The sequence below is a fragment of the Natator depressus genome, chromosome 13 (assembly GCF_965152275.1).
Source record: "Natator depressus isolate rNatDep1 chromosome 13, rNatDep2.hap1, whole genome shotgun sequence".
NCBI lineage: Eukaryota > Metazoa > Chordata > Testudines > Cheloniidae > Natator > Natator depressus.
The window spans coordinates 34,358,603-34,376,517 of record NC_134246.1 but is presented as its reverse complement, the minus strand read 5'-3'; the positions used below and the strand labels follow the sequence as shown (position 1 = coordinate 34,376,517).

The following is a 17,915-nucleotide window of genomic DNA, read 5'->3' as shown; positions in this document are numbered from 1 at the left end:
GCTTGCCATGAAATTCCCAGCTCTGCCGTCCCTCTCCCAGGACTGATGGTGTCTCCACACGCTGCAGCCCTGCCTGGGCACTGGTGCTTTGGTTTGTCCCTGTGTATCGGGTATATTTTATATGCAACATCAAACCCAAGGGGATTTGCACCATGTCGGGAGATTTTCACACCCAGCTTTTCTCACGGGCTGTCTCCCACCTGGCGTCTCATGGGAAAGGAAAATTGTCTGGAACCAGCACCCCGTAGAGGAGAAAGGCCCCATGTCCCATTCCCTGCCCCTTTTGAGCAAGACAGTCATGTCTGTCGGCTGCTACTGAAGCACTGGAAATAGGGAGTGCTGTCTTGCCTATAGCAAATCCCCCACAACGCACCCCCCACAGCCATTCTGCACTTGCAAAAAGTATTTTATTGCAGGAAGAAGCAAGAGAAAACAGCATCCAGGGCTCAGGCTGGTAACATCTCCACTGCACTTTGACCCCCCCCTCGCCTCCCCCTCCATGGATAAAGGATGGGGAAAAGGTGCCCACATTATACAATGGGAGCAGAGGGTGGGGGAGCAGAGGGTGGGGGAGGGGAAGGGGCAGCTATAATTTGCCACAGAAAAAGGAATAACAGCCTTTGTTGCTGTCCCCAGTGCGGTGTCCAAACACCCTGTTGGGGAGGAGGAAGGGGACGGCGTCCAGCAGCTATGGGCACGCAGGGCTGCCAGCATTGCCAAAGCCCAGAGGAGCTGCAGGACTCCATGTCCGCCCCACGGCTCACGGGCCGCTGCATACCGATGGCAGGGCATAGTGCACAGGCTGCTCATTTGTGCAGGCGACACAAATTCTCTTATGGCTGACGACTCCCCTGTAAATGCAGCGGGGCCAGAGGGACGCCCCTGTGGTCTGGCAGTCTGTGACTGGGAAGGGCGAGTTGCTGTAGTAAAAGTTCCCATGATGCCATGTCCCCTCTGAGCTGCAGATGGCAACTACCCCCGCCAGCACCCCGTGGACGAAGCTGTTGAGCTCTTTGCAGCTGGACACCGTCATGTTCCTCCGCAGCATCATGAGGTTGCAGTAGCGGTTGGGGTCGGGCTCCCAGCTCCTGGAGGTGTCGACATGCTGCCGTTGGAACTTCTCGTACGGCGTCTCTCTCCTGGCCATGGCCATGTAGGCCAGCAAGAGGAAAATCAGCAGCAGGAGGCCTGGACCCATCCTTTTCTTCATCGTTGGCTGGAGGGGAGAAAGCGGGAGGTGGGTGTGAGATGGGAATGTGAGACCAGCACGGCATGGACCCCCTTTGGGCGACTCACCTCCGCTGCAGTGATTTCAGGGCTCGTCCTCTCCGAAGACTGCGGCGACTAGAGGGTGCCAGTGTCACTCTATCACATAACATACAGTATTTAAATGGCCTCATGGCAGTGGCATCACCCTAGCTTTTCCCCCCTTCCCCTAGTTTCTCTTCACCCCAACCATGGCCCAGCCATTTCCAAGCCAGTCTGCTAGTCGTTCATGTAAAGCAGAGTGGTTTGGAAGGGATCCCCTTGCCCGAGTGACCCTGCTAATGCCCCAGACACCGATGTGCCAAGCCAAACGTCCAGGCGCTCTGCCCAGGTGGGTGGGATTTAGAGTGTTTTGAATGCTTGCCAATCCCAGGGATTGTGCTGCCAAACTTCCCCTGCTCCTAAGGGTACGTCTACACTGCAGTGTAAGCTCAGGGTTAGTGGGACTCCACTCAGCCGAGCCATGTTGGGAACCCTGAGCTTGGGCGTCTATGTGGTATTTTAACCAAAGGGCTTTTCTAACTCGGGCTCAAACCTGGGGATCTGGCACCCACACTGCAGCCTGCAGACCCCCTAGCACCCCACAATATGGCCGCTCTAGACCTAGGGCCCATGGGAAAACTTTTCTGCCTGCCCTGACTGTGAGCAGGAAGCAGCTGGCTTTGCAAAAGGCTTGCTGGGTTCGTTCTCTGCTGCCAACCCAGGCAGCTCTCTGATAGTGCATGTGGTCAGAAGAGAACGGGTCCACACTGACCTGAGCTGTGGCCATGAGAGGAGTAAGGAAGTTGTCCTGTGGAATTGTGGGATACTTCCAGCTGATTCCCAGGACCTGAGTCAAGCGGCGCTGCGTCTACACTGTAAAGCAGTAGGGCTCAGCCGCTGGGTCCCAGCTTCACTTCAGCTGGGACCCTCCAGCTAAGTTCCCTCTAACCTGCACGGCTGAGGGCTGCACAGGAGCGTAGCCACAGGGGCCTGGAGAGGAGAGAGGTCGGAGGTGGGTGGGTACTGGGGAGTGGAGCAGAGCAAGTTGGGGCATGCAGGGCTGCCGTGGGCCTCTCCCCTGGCCCCGGGGCTCCTGCCGCCACGGAGGAGAGGTGCCTCAGCCCTGGCCCCAGAGCTGCTGTCGGCAGGGAGAGGTGTCTCTCCCCCAGCCCCAGTCCCGGAGCTGCTGCCAACAGGGAGAGGGCTGGGGGGAGTCCTCTGACCCCAGCCCCTGAGCAGCCTGCACCCTAAACTCCTCATCCCTGACCCCACCCCAGAGTTTGTACCCCCAGCTTGAGCCCTCACCCCCCCGCACCCCACCTCTCTGCCCCAGCCCTGAGCCCCCTCCCGCACTACAAACCCCTCAGCCCCACCCCCGCCACACATCACCTCCATATTGGTGCACATAACAAAATTCATTCTGCACATGGATGTAAAAAATTAGAGGGAACATTGCCCACCCGCCCTGCAGGGTCCTGGGTCTGAGCCCTGGGTTAGCACAGTTGCAGTGTAGATGCAAGGGAGTGGGGTGGTTGGCTTGAGACCAGGGTGAGGCACGGCCTTACATTGCAGCGTAGACACTAATTTTGGAATCATAAGTAGGGCTCTACCAAATTTACAGCTGTGAAAAATGTGTCACAGACTGAAATCTGGTCTTTTGTGTACTTTTACCCTATACTATACAGATTTCACCAGCATTTCTCAAACTGGGTGGGGGGAGGGCTCCGGCCCAAAAAAGGGTCACAGAGAGGGTTGCAAGGTTCTTATGGGGGGGTCTCAGTATTGCCACCCTTACTTTGCACTGCCTTCAGAGCTGGGCGCCCGGCCAGCAGCCACTGGTCTCCAGCTGCCCAGCTCTGAAGGCAGCACCACCGCCAGCAGCAGCGCAGAAGTAAGGGTGGCAATTCTGCAACCCCAATACAATAACTTTGTGGCCCCCGCACAACCCCCTTTTGGGTCAGGACCCCCACAGTTACAACACTGTGAAATTTAAGATTTAAATTTCCAAAATAATGAAATTTAGGATATTTAAAATCCCATGAGCGTGAAATTGACCAAAATGGGCCGTGAATTTGGTAGGGCCCTAATCATAGGTCTGGAAACTGGATCTTGGTTCCTGGTGCTACCTGAGCACAACAGTCTGTTTTACATGAATATTGCCTGGAGCTTTACCCCCCAGCAGCGAGTGGGGAAAAAAGCAGTGTGGAAGCAGGAGGGTATTTTTAAAAAGTGGTTGCTTCTGGGGGTGCTGTATTTTGGGCCTCCCTTGGCAAAACCCCAACTTTGCACCAGGAGACTTCAATAGCACTTGAGACTCCCCTCAGTCCTGAGACCTTTGGAGCAGGTCTTTGCTGCTGGAGTGCCCACGCCCGAGCTGCTCTGAGAGCGACCCATGGCGGCAGGCATGAGAGAATCATCACAGCTCTGAACGCCCCAACTCTCAGGTCTTTGCAGCTAGTGGGCACCATCTAAGAGCCAAGTAGCCTTGAACAAGGGATGTGGGGGACCCAGGCTGGGATTCACGAGTCTTAGATTCTAGTCCTGGCTCTACCACTGACCTCTTGTAGGTGGCTTCAGTTTTGTTTGCCTCAATTTCCCCCCTGTAAAGCGACACCCACCTTCTTTGTACAAAGCTTTGAAGCTTCCTAGAATCATAGAATCACTCTCACAAAGTTTTTGCCTTTAATTTCCTTGGTTTTCTAAGTTTATTTATTCCTTGACCTCCATGGCGAATTCTGCCACTTGCAAAGCTGCTGAAGGAATTCAAAGGCCCAATGAGTTAAAGAAGTATGGGCTGGATGAATGGACTATAAGGTGGATAGAAAGCAGGCTAGATTGTTGGGCTCAACGGGTAGTGATCAATGGCTCCATGTCTAGTTGGCAGCCGGTATCAAGTGGAGTGCCCCAAGGGTCGGTCCTGGGGCCGATTTTGTTCAATATCTCGATTAATGATCTGGAGGATGGCGTGGATTGCACCCTCAGCAAGCTTGCAGATGACACTAAACTGGGAGGAGAGGTAGATACACTGGAGGGTAGGGATAGGATACAGAGGGATCTAGACAAATTAGAGGATTGGGCCAAAAGAAATCTGATGAGGTTCAACAAGGACAAGTGCAGAGTCCTGCACTTAGGACAGAAGAATTCCATGCACCGCTACAGACTAGGGACCAAATGGCTCGGCAGCAGTTCTGCAGAAAAGGACCTAGGGGTTACAGTGGACGAGAAGCTGGATATGAGTCTACAGTGTGCCCTTGTTGCCAAGAAGGCCAATGGCATTCTGGGATGTATAAGTAGGGGCATTGCCAGCAGATCGAGGGACGTGATCGTTCCCCTCTATTCGACATTGGTGAGGCCTCATCTGGAGTACTGTGTCCAGTTTTGGGCCCCACACTACAAGAAGGATGTGGAAAAATTGGAAAGAGTCCAGCGGAGGGCAACAAAAATGATTAGGGGACTAGAACACATGACTTATGAGGAGAGGCTGAGGGAACTGGGATTGTTTAGTCTGCGGAAGAGAAGAATGAGGGGGGATTTGACAGCTGCTTTCAACTACCTGAAAGGGGGTTCCAGAGAGGATGGATCTAGACTGTTCTCAGTGGTAGCTGATGACAGAACAAGGAGCAATGGTCTCAAGTTGCAGTGGGGGAGGTTTAGGTTGGATATTAGGAAAAACTTTTTCACTAGGAGGGTGGTGAAATACTGGAATGCGTTACCTAGGGAGGTGGTGGAATCTCCTTCCTTAGAAGTTTTTATGGTCAGGCTTGACAAAGCCCTGGCTGGGATGATTTAGTTGGTGATTGGTCCTGCTTTGAGCAGGGGGTTGGACTAGATGACCTCCTGAGGTCCCTTCCAACCCTGATATTCTATGATTCTATGATTCTATGAGAAGTGAGATTTTCAAATCCCTTTGAAAATCACAACCTGTAAATGGGAGGAGGAAGAAAAGTGCTTGTGAGCTGGTGTTTCCAGGTAAGGAGGGAAGATGGATGCTCCAGGCACCAGGGTGCAGGAGAGGGGCCGCTGGTCATGCCATGAAAAGGTTGTTGTTGGGGAGCCAGGGGAGGGGTGGGGGATTAGAGGGGTGAGGGAATGAGTGGCTGAGTACAGTGGGGTGCAGTGCAGAGAAAAAAGAGGTATGTTCTCAGCTGCCTGTGGGTCAGGATTGCATTAGCAGGAGCGTTGCCAGCAGATGAGGGAAGTGATTATTCCCCACTCTTTGGCACTGGTGAGGCCACACCTGGAGTATTGCGTCCAGTTTTGGGCCCCCCACTACAGAAAGGATGTGGACAAATTGGAGAGAGTCCAGCGGAAGGCAATGAAAATGATTAGGGGGCTGGGGCACATGGCTTATGAGGAGAGGCTGAAGGAACTTGGCTTAGTTAGTCTGCAGAAGAGAAGAGTGAGGGGGGATTTCATAGCAGCCTTCAACTATCTGAGGCGGGGCTCCAAAGAAGATGGAGCTCGGCTGTTCTCAGTGGAGGCAGATGCCAGAACAAGGAGTAATGGTCTCAAGTTGCAGGGGGGCGGGGGGAGGCCTAGGTTGGATATTAGGAAAAACTATTTCACTAGGGGGGTGGTGAAGCACTAGAACGGGTTACCTAGGGTGGTTGTGGAATCTTCTTCCTTAGAGGTTTTTAAGGCCCTGCTTGACAAAGCCCTGGCTGGGATGATTTAGTTGGGGTTGGTCCTGCTTTGAGCAGGGGGTTGGACTAGATGACCTCCTGAGGTCTTTTCCAACCTTAATCTTCTATGATTGGATGATCTAGGGAATGATGGGGAAGAAAAGCGGGCCAGTTTGGAACTTGATTTTGGGGGGATAGTCGCACTCAAGACTCCCCGATGCTACCTGGAGAATGGGGGATCAGCGCTCCGAGAAAGCAAGCCAAGGTACTTAGAGCACCCCAGCAATCAGGAGTCTGGCTGGCAAATGTTCCCAACAAGATAAAGGAGCATTGTTCCCATGGTACAGGGGGATATGGGCAGCGTGGGCTATGGCTTAACCTTTATTCCCCCGTCGCGTGGGACCCCCCTTCCCCCAGTCCCCTCAGGATCCCTGTTCCCAGGGAACCCCTTCCCCCAATCCCCTGAGGATCCCCCTTCCTGGGGACAGCCCTTCCCCCAATCTCCTTAGGGTCACCCCTTCCCAGGGACCACCCTTCGCCCATCTCCTCAGGATCCCCCTTCGCAGGAACTCCCCTTCCCCCCATCCTCTCAGGATCCCCCTTCCAAGGGACCCCCCCTTCCCCTCAGGATCCCCCTTTGCCAGGCCCCACCCTTTCTCCCAATCCTCTCATGATCCCACTTCCCGGGGAACCATCCTTCCCCCATTCCCTCAGGATCACCATTCCCAGGGACTCTCCTTCCCCCCCATCCCATCAGGATCCCCCTTTCCTGGGACCCCCTTTTCCCCCAGTCCCCTCAGGATGACTGACAGAAATATAGCCCATTGCTCTTGTGGATCAATATTAAAAATGTTCATGAGCCCAAACAGCCATGCTAACCAGCTAACCAGATGAGCTGAAGGAAAGCAGCACAGGGCAGGACGGAGACATACATACCCCTCCTCTTGGGAAGCAATTAATCTGGTGGCATGTGCACCGTCCACGGCAAATCTGCTGCACACACATTCATCTAAGATGCCTGTATTTATATCCACTAGCTGGAGGGAATGGCACATATCCCCCACCAGCCGTTACTTGTTGCATGCCTTTTTTGGCTCTGATTTGGTAACCACATTCCATACCAGTCTGGACGTGACAGCACTCCCTGCCTGTACCAGGACACAACCCCAGTGTATCTTGTCTTTGTTCCCTCCCGCCTTGTGAAATAGCTCAATGTGAGAGAACAGCACGGTGGGGGAAAGCAGACCAAAACAATGAGGTTAGCACAGCATTAAGGTTCCTTGGTGCTTTGTCGTCCTCTCGCAGAACATTTCGCTGGGCAAAAGGCAGTCTTCTGAAAAGCAGGCAATGAAAAGTTAAGATGCCAGCACAACCTTAACTCTGTCCTCTTCTGGCACTACCTAATATACCCCATTAATGTTTATTCTGCCAACCTGGTTCACCTCCATGTACAAACCCATTCACCCACAGGCTTCCTGTTAAGGCTAGTAAAGGACAAAGCGGCATTAGCAGCGTTATATTCCACTCAGTGCGGGCAATATCCTTTTTAACAAAAGCCCCATGGCCCGCCACTCCCACAGCTTACGGCTATGCAATTCTCCATTGGGGTTCTCCCATCGCTGAAATTTATCCACCTCCCCAAAGGGCACAGCTAGGGTAGCGGAAGAATTCAGAATTCTCCCTGTTCCATCTGGGGATTTCGATTTGTGTGCAAATGCAAAGTCTTTGAGATTGCAATTCCATGGCATGGACAGCCGGAGTCAGACCAGTCCAACGAGGCAAACGAGGCCACTGCCTCATGCCCGTCAGGTTGAGAAAAGGGAGCCAACCAGCGGCGAGGGAAACCTGTAATGGAGGGGCAGTACCGCGTTGTTTCTAGTCACAACATCTATGTACATGTGACATCGCCTCTTTGTTCTACTGCCTGGAGACACACTGGGTAATAACCCCAGTCCCAATCTTTGACAATGACTCTACAGTAGACAGGAAACCAGATCCCCAGGAGAAGCTAGGAGAGTCTGTCTTTAGCAATCTTTAGCATACATATCAGCCCCTTAACTAGGCCCCGCTGACAGGGCGGGGCAAAGGGGGCAACTGCCCAGGGGCCCAGGCAATTTAAAAGGGCATGGGGGACCCCGGCTCAGGTCAGTGCGGAAGGAGCCAGGAATGGGCTGGGGGAACGAGGACTGGCAGGAAGAAAGGAAGCAGGAAAAACAATGAAAGGAGACACGGGGGTGGAGCTTTGTAGCCTCCAGGGGGAGCTGGGAGCCCAGGCTCAGCAGCTGCTCCTTCCCCAGCTGGGCCTGCACCAGGGACAGACTTTCACTGAAAGTCTTTGTGTGCCCAGCCCGGGGGGACTTTCTCCAGCTGGACCCAGCCCCGGGCTCTGCTGCCCCGGCCCGGAGCTGTAGGCACCAGGTGCCCCCCAACTGAGATCATGGCCCTATTCTGCTAGGCATTTTACAAACATGTAGTAAGAGAGGGTCCCAGCCGAGAAGAGATTACAATCTCCATAAACCAGCATGAACCTGCGATGAACAGGACTCTATCCCAGGAGGAGGGCTGGAGAGCTGAGATCAGGGTGGGGAGGAGCAGCTCTAAACGATACCTTTAAGAACAAGACTTTGCCCTTCTTCAGTCCCTGATGCTTTAGGCTCCCAAACCCGCTGCAACATTCAAACCAAAGTTTTCAGAAATGGCCTCTGGGTTTGGGGGGGCCAGCTCAGAACTTGATTTTGGGGGGATAGTTGCACTCAAGGCTTCCCGATGCTAGCTGGAGAATGGGGGATCAGCGCTCCAAGAAAGCAAGCCAAGGTACTGAGAGCACCCCAACGATCAGGAGTCAGGCTGGCAAATGTTCCCAACAAGATAAAGGAGCATTGTTCCCATAGTTCAGGGGGATATGAGCAGCATGGGCTATGGCTTAACCTTCGTTCCCCCCTCATGTGGGACCCCCCCTTCCCATTCCCTCAGGATCCCCCTTCCTGGGGACTGCCCTTCCCCCAATCCCCTGAGGATCCCCCTTCCTGGGGACTGCCCTTCCCCCAATCCTCTCAGGATCCCACTTCCAGAGGACCCCCCTTCCCCCAATCCCTTCAGCATCCCCCTTCCCAGGGACCTCCCCTTTCCCCAATCCTTCAGGATCCCCCCTTCTTGGGGACCACCCTTCCCCCATTCCCTCAGGATCCCAAGTAGCCTTGAACAAGGGATGGGGGGGACCCCGGCTGGGATTCATGAGCCCAAGATTCTCATCCTGGCTCAACCACTGACCTCTTGTAGGCGGCTTCAGTTTTGTTTGCCTCAGTTTCCCCCCGTAAAACAACACCCACCTTCTTTGTACAAACCTTTGGAACGTATAAGAGAGAAGAGCCTTGTCTGAACTCCTCTTTGGTGCATTTCCTACCATTCCTCTCTACTAGCTAAACTGCTGAACAATCCTGCCTGGATTATACCAGTGCCCTTCTCCCATGCTCTCCCACTCACCCTAGTGCTGGTGCCTCTGTTTCCCCCGGAGAATTGATCCAGCTGTCTGCAGAGCTGGCCTCCCCCTGGCTGCATGGGAGTTAAAAGAAGAGGGAACTGGTGGCAGAGAAATATCTGACGTTAAGTATTTCATAATCCAGGCCCACAAGAAGCGGCGACGCCCCATCGAAAGGGGAAGCTTTGCCCTGACCCACGGCAGGGTGGTTGGGACATACTCTGCTCACACTTATCACAATGACCTGCCCCTCGCTGTGCACTAGGGTCCCCATCCCAGTGCCCTCCGGGGTGCTGGGGGGGGGCAGTGACTAGCACTGGGTGGCGTCCCGGTGCCGGGTCAGGATGTCACATCCTCATGGCACCATGGGAGGCAGATTTCCTCAATTCTGCGATGCAACCCGGGCAGCAGAATTAACCCACATTGCCAGGGCAGAGTTAATGAGCAGGAGTGGCTGGGCGCTTTGTAGAAAAATGCACAAACATCAGCACAGAACAGGGCACAGCACCCCTTCCTGAGTCACCCATCCCACTCTCTGCCCCCCAGCACCATGCTGGGGCATTTGGGTCAGCTCTGATTCCAAGGGTGGAATGCCCCCTACCGCATCCCCTCTCACCCTCTGCCAAAGCGCACCCCTTAGGGTTACTGATCCAAATTTGGGGTTATTTGACCCAGGGGTTCCTGAGATACAGGCTGCCTGGAAAAAAATACCAGCTTTTCTCACCGTTGATGTATTTTTGCAACTTATTCTTTTTTTGCCCAGACCTGGGAGGTTGAACCACAGCTCTGGTGCTGGCATGGTGGTCTCGCTCCTTTGAGGAATACCCCCTGTGAGTGCATGGCACCCCCCGCAGGTCTTTGGGGGAGCAGGAATCAAAACCTAACCTGCATGAGAGTTTCGTTCTCCGGGGAGGCAGGTCCCTTAACTCGTCAGAGGTGCTGGTTTTGCTGCAAGCGGTGCTCCGGAAGGGCGCCGTATACTGCCGGGCAGCCGGAACGCTGCATTGCTGTCGGTTTTTTGTCAGTGAATATTTATCCTCTTCCCTGGCAGCTGCATCACCCCAGCGCAGGGAGAGGCTGAACTCTGGAGGGGCATCGGCATCCCCAAAGGAGCATCTCCTCCAGGGGCCATGTCGGTGATTAACTGATTGACACCGATCACCCGGACCCAACTGGGGAGTCCAACCCCGACCTCCAGGGTAGAGAAGAGTTTGGCGTTAGAAAACCTGAGCTCCTTTGCCGCGTAGATTCCAAGGCCAGACGGGACCATTGCGATCATCTGGTCTGAGCTCCTGTAGAGCACAGGATGGCGAGCTGCCCCAAATTGATTCCTGTTTGAACGAGGGCAGAGCTTTTCAAAAACCAGCTGCCAGGGACTGAGCTGCCACCGCAGCCCTTGGCAAGTGTATCCCTGGAGCTAAGTCCCACCAAGTTGTCTGTGGTCTACTAGAAGTTGCCAGGTCCCGTTAGGTTTTGGGTTGGACTATTCAAAGTACAGTGACACTCCTGTATAACTCTCCTGTCCAAGGGCCTATCCAGTGTCTTTTGTACAGCCCCATAAGCAGCCCAGTACCCTGTACTGGCCCCCAAAACAGCCGGCGCGCCTGGTAGTTGGGTTCTCTACAGCCAGAAGAGTCTTTTGCTGAGATCTCCTGGAATCGCAAGAGCAGCTGCTTGAACTCTTCCCTTTGCCGATCGTTTCCCAGGGCATCTGCCCGCTGAACCGTGTGACAATGTGGGAATATTCTGTAATATGTTTATGAGGCCTGGCTGTGCCTCAGTTTCCCCTATGTGCTGTGTTGTTGCACCATGAGTGGAAGGGGACTGCTGGCTCTCTGGGCAGGCTGAGACACATAAGTGTGGGTGTCCCCTAGCCATCTGACCCTTAGTCTCCATCTCAGTGGAGCATCTGAGAAGACAACACCGAGGAGCCAACACCTAGCACCCAAGGACCGCGAGGGGCATGGACTGCCCCACCTCTCTGCAGGGAAGTTGAACAACCCCCCAGCAGGAGAAGAAAGGACTGGGAGGTGTGAGGTGGAGGATGAGAGCTGGGGCCTGGGAGGAGTCGGGGCTCTCACCTGGAGGTCAGGCAGAGCTTGAACCAAGGGGTTCCCTTCAGCTTGGCAGGGCTCTGGACTACCCAGCATGGTCTACACTTCACCCTTCATCTCTCTGTGCTACCCTAAGGACCTCCTAGGCTGTGTCCAGGTGACTCATGAACCCGACTGTTCTGACAGCGTGGTGTGAGCGTCACTGCCAATGCTGGGCTAGGCGCGTTCATCCCGGCAGCGCGGCCAAGTCTCCGTCAGGGGCTGTCTCTGATGGACTTGCTGGGCAGAGCTCATGGGTTGCAGCAGGGGGGCTTCAAGCCCAGGGGCCCAGTCTAAGGAGATGGCGAAGCCACGTGGATTACCCTGGAGGAAGAGAGAGAGCCTGCGGGGGCCCTCAAATACGCAGAGTTACTGGCCCAGCCACGAATGTGAAAGAAAAACCAGCTCTGTGTGCTTTTTATGGGGGTTATTAAAAATCAGTAAACAAGGAAGCCTTTAAAAGCAATTAAACTTCTCACTAAGGCTGGCTCCTTTTCAGCTCTATGAAACTAACCCAATATTAGAAGATACATTGCTCAAATTAGGAAAACAACTGGGGCTGAGCCAGTCAATGAACGAACGGACAGTCCTGTTATATCGAATCAGCAATTGAACAAGTCAGGAAGGGGCAGATTTTTAAAGGAATTTTATTGCCTAGTGGGATTTTGATATGCACCCATTGAAATCAATGGGAATGAAGCATCCACATGCTTTTGAAAATCCTACTACAAGCCTAAATACCTTTAAAAATCTGGCTCTTAACGAACAGGGCGAGTGATCGAGCCATGAGGTTTGTGCAGGTCATGGTTACTTCTTAGAGTTACTCATCCAGGAAATGTAAGGAGGCTTCATTTAGCTCCGAGCCCTTCGAAGTTACCGTAGAATTGGGATCTGTCCACAGAGCAATCGGGATGCAGCGTGTGGAGACACTAGCTTTGATCGAGCCCGCTCGCTAAAGATAGCAGTGTAGCCAGGGCGCCATGGGCAGCCCCTGGCACAATCCCAGTTGGGACCCTGAAGACATACGCAGGGGGATAACCTCTCTGGCCGTGGCTACACTGATCTTTGCAGGGGCCCAGCTCAACCACAGCTCTACACGAGCTGCCCCGACTGCAGGGCGGACATCCCCTTGTACAGCTGGCTCCCTACCCGGACTAATGCCCCTACTTTGGATACAACAGCCGTGAGCAGCAATAAGTCCCCCGTTTCCGGAGGCGAGCGGGTTCCCCAGCAGGTGAGGATGCTCCGGTGCTCTGATGTGCACTAAGAAAGGGCAGGCAGGGAGCGGCACCAGGCAGACAGGGCTGAAAGCGGGGGAAGGAGCTGAGAACAGGCGTCATCGGTGCATGGAACAGGCCCTGCAGCAGTGCCACTGGGGGTGGGGAATGGGAACAACCGCTGAGCAGAATGGAGCCGTTCACACGTCTCAGAGCTATTGCTCCAGGCCGGATTATCGACATGGGGTGTCCACTCTGTGCTGCCCATTATACAGTATAGCCGCCCCTTCCCCACCCCCACCCTCTGCTGCCCCTAGTGCCCATGATACAGTATAGCTACCCCTTCCCCACCCCCACCCTCTGCTGCCCCTCGTGCCCATTATACAGTATAGCCGCCCCTTCCCCACCCGCACCCTCTGCTGCCCCTTGTGCCCATGATACAGTATAGCCGCCCCTTCCCCACCCCCACCCTCTGCTGCCCCTAGTGCCCATGATACAGTATAGCTACCCCTTCCCCACCCGCACCCTCTGCTGCCCCTTGTGCCCATGATACAGTATAGCCGCCCCTTCCCCTTCCCCACCCTCTGCTGCCCCTAGTGCCCATTATACAGTATAGCCGCCCCTTCCCCACCCCCACCCTCTGCTGCCCCTAGTGCCCATGATACAGTATAGCTACCCCTTCCCCACCCCCACCCTCTGCTGCCCCTCGTGCCCATTATACAGTATAGCCGCCCCTTCCCCACCCGCACCCTCTGCTGCCCCTTGTGCCCATGATACAGTATAGCCGCCCCTTCCCCTTCCCCACCCTCTGCTGCCCCTTGTGCCCATGATACAGTATAGCCACCCCTTCCCCACCCCCACCCTCTGCTGCCCCTAGTGCCCATGATACAGTATAGCTACCCCTTCCCCACCCGCACCCTCTGCTGCCCCTCGTGCCCATTATACAGTATAGCCGCCCCTTCCCCACCCGCACCCTCTGCTGCCCCTTGTGCCCATGATACAGTATAGCCGCCCCTTCCCCTTCCCCACCCTCTGCTGCCCCTAGTGCCCATTATACAGTATAGCCGCCCCTTCCCCACCCCCACCCTCTGCTGCCCCTAGTGCCCATGATACAGTATAGCTACCCCTTCCCCACCCCCACCCTCTGCTGCCCCTCGTGCCCATTATACAGTATAGCCGCCCCTTCCCCACCCGCACCCTCTGCTGCCCCTTGTGCCCATGATACAGTATAGCCGCCCCTTCCCCTTCCCCACCCTCTGCTGCCCCTAGTGCCCATTATACAGTATAGCCGCCCCTTCCCCACCCCCACCCTCTGTTGCCCCTTGTGCCCATTATACAGTATAGCCGCCCCTTCCCCACCCCCACCCTCTGCTGCCCACTGCACCGTCCGGCCCTCTGCTGGTGAGTCCCCTGGCAAGGAGACCCCTGTACTCCTCTGCTGACGACACCTACGCAACACGATTCTTTGACCATGGGATGGTGTTCCATGAAGGAGGAGTGCTGGGCAGAGACGGGCTCCATCTTACGAAGAGAGGGAAGAGCATCTTTGCCAGCAGGCTGGCTAACCTAGTGAGGAGGGCTTTAAACTAGGTTCACCGGGGGAAGGAGACCAAAGCCCTGAGGTAAGTGGGAAAGCGGGATACCGGGAGGAAGCACAGGCAGGAATGTCTGCGAGGGGAGGGCTCCTGCCTCATACTGGGAATGAGGGGCGATCAACAGGTTATCTCAAGTGCTTATATACAAATGCACAAAGCCTTGGAAACAAGCAGGGAGAACTGGAGGTCCTGGTGATGTCAAGGAACTATGACGTGATTGGAATAACAGAGACTTGGTGGGATAACTCACATGACTGGAGTACAGTCATGGATGGTTATAAACTGTTCAGGAAGGACAGGCAGGGCAGAAAAGGTGGGGGAGTAGCACTGTATGTAAGGGAGCAGTATGACTGCTCAGAGCTCCGGTACGAAACTGTGGAAAAACCTGAGTGTCTCTGGATTAAGTTTAGAAGTGTGTGCAACAAGAGTGATGTAGTGGTGGGAGTCTGCTATAGACCACCGGACCAGGGGAATGAGGTGGATGAGGCTTTCTTCCGGCAACTCACGGAAGCTACTAGATCGCATGCCCTGATTCTCATGGGTGACTTTAATTTTCCTGATATCTGCTGGGAGAGCAATACAGCGGTGCATAGACAATCCAGGAAGTTTTTGGAAAGCGTAGGGGACAATTTCCTGGCGCAAGTGCTAGGGGAGCCAACTAGGGGGGGTGCTTTTCTTGACCTGCTGCTCACAAACCGGGTAGAATTAGTGGGGGAAGCAAAAGTGGATGGGAATCTGGGAGGCAGTGACCATGAGTTGGTTGAGTTCAGGATCCTGACGCAGGGAAGAAAGGTAAGCAGCAGGATACGGACCCTGGACTTCAGGAAAGCAGACTTCGACTCCCTCAGGGAACAGATGGCCAGGATCCCCTGGGGGACTAACATGAAGGGGAAGGGAGTCCAGGAGAGCTGGCTGTATTTCAAGGAATCCCTGTTGAGGTTACAGGGACAAACCATCCCGATGAGTCGAAAGAATAGTAAATATGGCAGGCGACCAGCTTGGCTTAATGGTGAAATCCTAGCAGATCTTAAACATAAAAAAGAAGCTTACAAGAAGTGGAAGGTTGGACATATGACCAGGGAAGAGTATAAAAATATTGCTCGGGCATGTAGGAAAGATATCAGGAGGGCCAAATCGCACCTGGAGCTGCAGCTAGCAAGAGATGTCAAGAGTAACAAGAAGGGTTTCTTCAGGTATGTTGGCAACAAGAAGAAAGCCAAGGAAAGTGTGGGCCCCTTACTGAATGAGGGAGGCAACCTAGTGACAGAGGATGTGGAAAAAGCTAATGTACTCAATGCTTTTTTTGCCTCTGTTTTCACTAACAAGGTCAGCTCCCAGACTGCTGCGCTGGGCATCACAGAATGGGGAAGAGATGGCCAGCCCTCTGTGGAGATAGAGGTGGTTAGGGACTATTTAGAAAAGCTGGACGTGCACAAGTCCATGGGGCCGGACGAGTTACATCCGAGAGTGCTGAAGGAATTGGCGGCTGTGATTGCAGAGCCCTTGGCCATTATCTTTGAAAACTCGTGGCGAACGGGGGAAGTCCCGGATGACTGGAAAAAGGCGAATGTAGTGCCAATCTTTAAAAAAGGGAAGAAGGAGGATCCTGGGAACTACAGGCCAGTCAGCCTCACCTCAGTCCCTGGAAAAATCATGGAGCAGGTCCTCAAAGAATCAATCCTGAAGCACTTACATGAGAGGAAAGTGATCAGGAACAGTCAGCATGGATTCACCAAGGGAAGGTCATGCCTGACTAATCTAATCGCCTTTTATGATGAGATTACTGGTTCTGTGGATGAAGGGAAAGCAGTGGATGTATTGTTTCTTGACTTTAGCAAAGCTTTTGACACGGTCTCCCACAGTATTCTTGTCAGCAAGTTAAGGAAGTATGGGCTGGATGAATGCACTATAAGGTGGGTAGAAAGCTGGCTAGATTGTCGGGCTCAACGGGTAGTGATCAATGGCTCCATGTCTAGTTGGCAGCCGGTGTCAAGTGGAGTGCCCCAGGGGTCGGTCCTGGGGCCGGTTTTGTTCAATATCTTCATAAATGATCTGGAGGATGGTGTGGATTGCACTCTCAGCAAATTTGCAGATGATACTAAACTGGGAGGAGTGGTAGATACGCTGGAGGGGAGGGATAGGATACAGAAGGACCTAGACAAATTGGAGGATTGGGCCAAAAGAAATCTGATGAGGTTCAATAAGGATAAGTGCAGGGTCCTGCACTTAGGATGGAAGAATCCAATGCACCGCTACAGACTAGGGACCGAATGGCTAGGCAGCAGTTCTGCGGAAAAGGACCTAGGGGTGACAGTGGACGAGAAGCTGGATATGAGTCAACAGTGTGCCCTTGTAGCCAAGAAGGCCAATGGCATTTTGGGATGTATAAGTAGGGGCATAGCGAGCATATCGAGGGACGTGATCGTTCCCCCCTATTCGACACTGGTGAGGCCTCATCTGGAGTACTGTGTCCAGTTTTGGGCCCCACACTACAAGAAGGATGTGGATAAATTGGAGAGAGTCCAGCGAAGGGCAACAAAAATGATTAGGGGTCTAGAGCACATGACTTATGAAGAGAGGCTGAGGGAGCTGGGATTGTTTAGTCTGCAGAAGAGAAGAATGAGGGGGGATTTGATAGCTGCTTTCAACTACCTGAAAGGGGGTTCCAAAGAAGATGGCTCTAGACTGTTCTCAATGGTAGCAGATGACAGAACGAGGAGTAATGGTCTCAAGTTGCAATGGGGGAGGTTTAGATTGGATATTAGGAAAAACTTTTTCACTAAGAGGGTGGTGAAACACTGGAATGCGTTACCTAGGGAGGTGGTAGAATCTCCTTCCTTAGAGGTTTTTAAGGTCAGGCTTGACAAAGCCCTGGCTGGGATGATTTAACTGGGAATTGGTCCTGCTTCAAGCAGGGGGTTGGACTAGATGACCTTCTGGGGTCCCTTCCAACCCTGATATTCTATGATTCTATGATTCTATGAACACTGTGCTGGAACAAGGGGTTCCGGGTCCCTGGCGGTGCACATGCGCCTCTGTCCTTTGATCATGCACATGGCGAGGAACCTGAGGCCAGCCAAGATGGGCAGGGCCCCTCCATATTTTCTCCATCACCAAGCTCTGCCCCACTCCTCAAACTGATCTCCAGATCTCCTCATATCACAACCACCGCTCTGCCAAGCTCCGTCTTATCTCCTCACCGTTCGGCTGCACCCAACCCAGGGACTGCAGCTGCCATGCACACAGGCTAATTCCCTGTGGTGCTTGCCGATTCCAGGGGGGCAGCGGTAAAGTTGTGTGGGTGTCACAATTTGTGTCCCCCACTCCGTGGTCCAACAAGGACACCCACCCTCAGCCTTCTGGCTCCTCAGCTGTCGCCTCTGTTGGGCGGAGACCCACATCTCTCTCCCTCCTTTGCTAGCTCTATCCCCAGGAATGTCAGCCTGCTTCACTGTGCTCCTCAGAGAGGGTGAAGTGTATAATTACCACAGTCAAACTACCGCTCCCTCCTTTCTAAGAAGCACCTTTATCCTTAAGGTCAAAGCATTCCAGAGAAAACAGATCGGAAACCCAAAACCTGCCCCACCAGCAGGTAGGCAGCAGCAGGTCCTGAGTACTGAGCAACCACCCGATGCTGTTAGGATGACCGGATGTCCAGATAT

The 17,915-nt window shown here is 53.9% G+C and overlaps 1 protein-coding gene across 5 annotated transcripts in view; it reads right to left on the bottom strand.

Moving 5' to 3' along the window:
* Window positions 1–556: 556 nt before the first annotated feature.
* Window positions 557–17,915, bottom strand: part of LOC141997900 (ribonuclease-like) — a 32,887-nt gene continuing 15,528 nt past the window's right edge. For 2 of the 5 annotated variants that reach the window (XM_074970481.1, XM_074970482.1), the window contains exon 2: window positions 557–1,216. In XM_074970481.1, coding sequence (XP_074826582.1) covers window positions 761–1,210 — 450 coding nt within the window. In that variant the 5' untranslated portion in view covers window positions 1,211–1,216 and the 3' untranslated portion in view covers window positions 557–760. Of the gene's footprint in view, window positions 1,217–2,020; window positions 2,239–9,353; window positions 9,439–17,915 lie in introns of those variants that run through there. The other 3 variants (XM_074970479.1, XM_074970480.1, XM_074970478.1) reach the window with 3 other exon arrangements.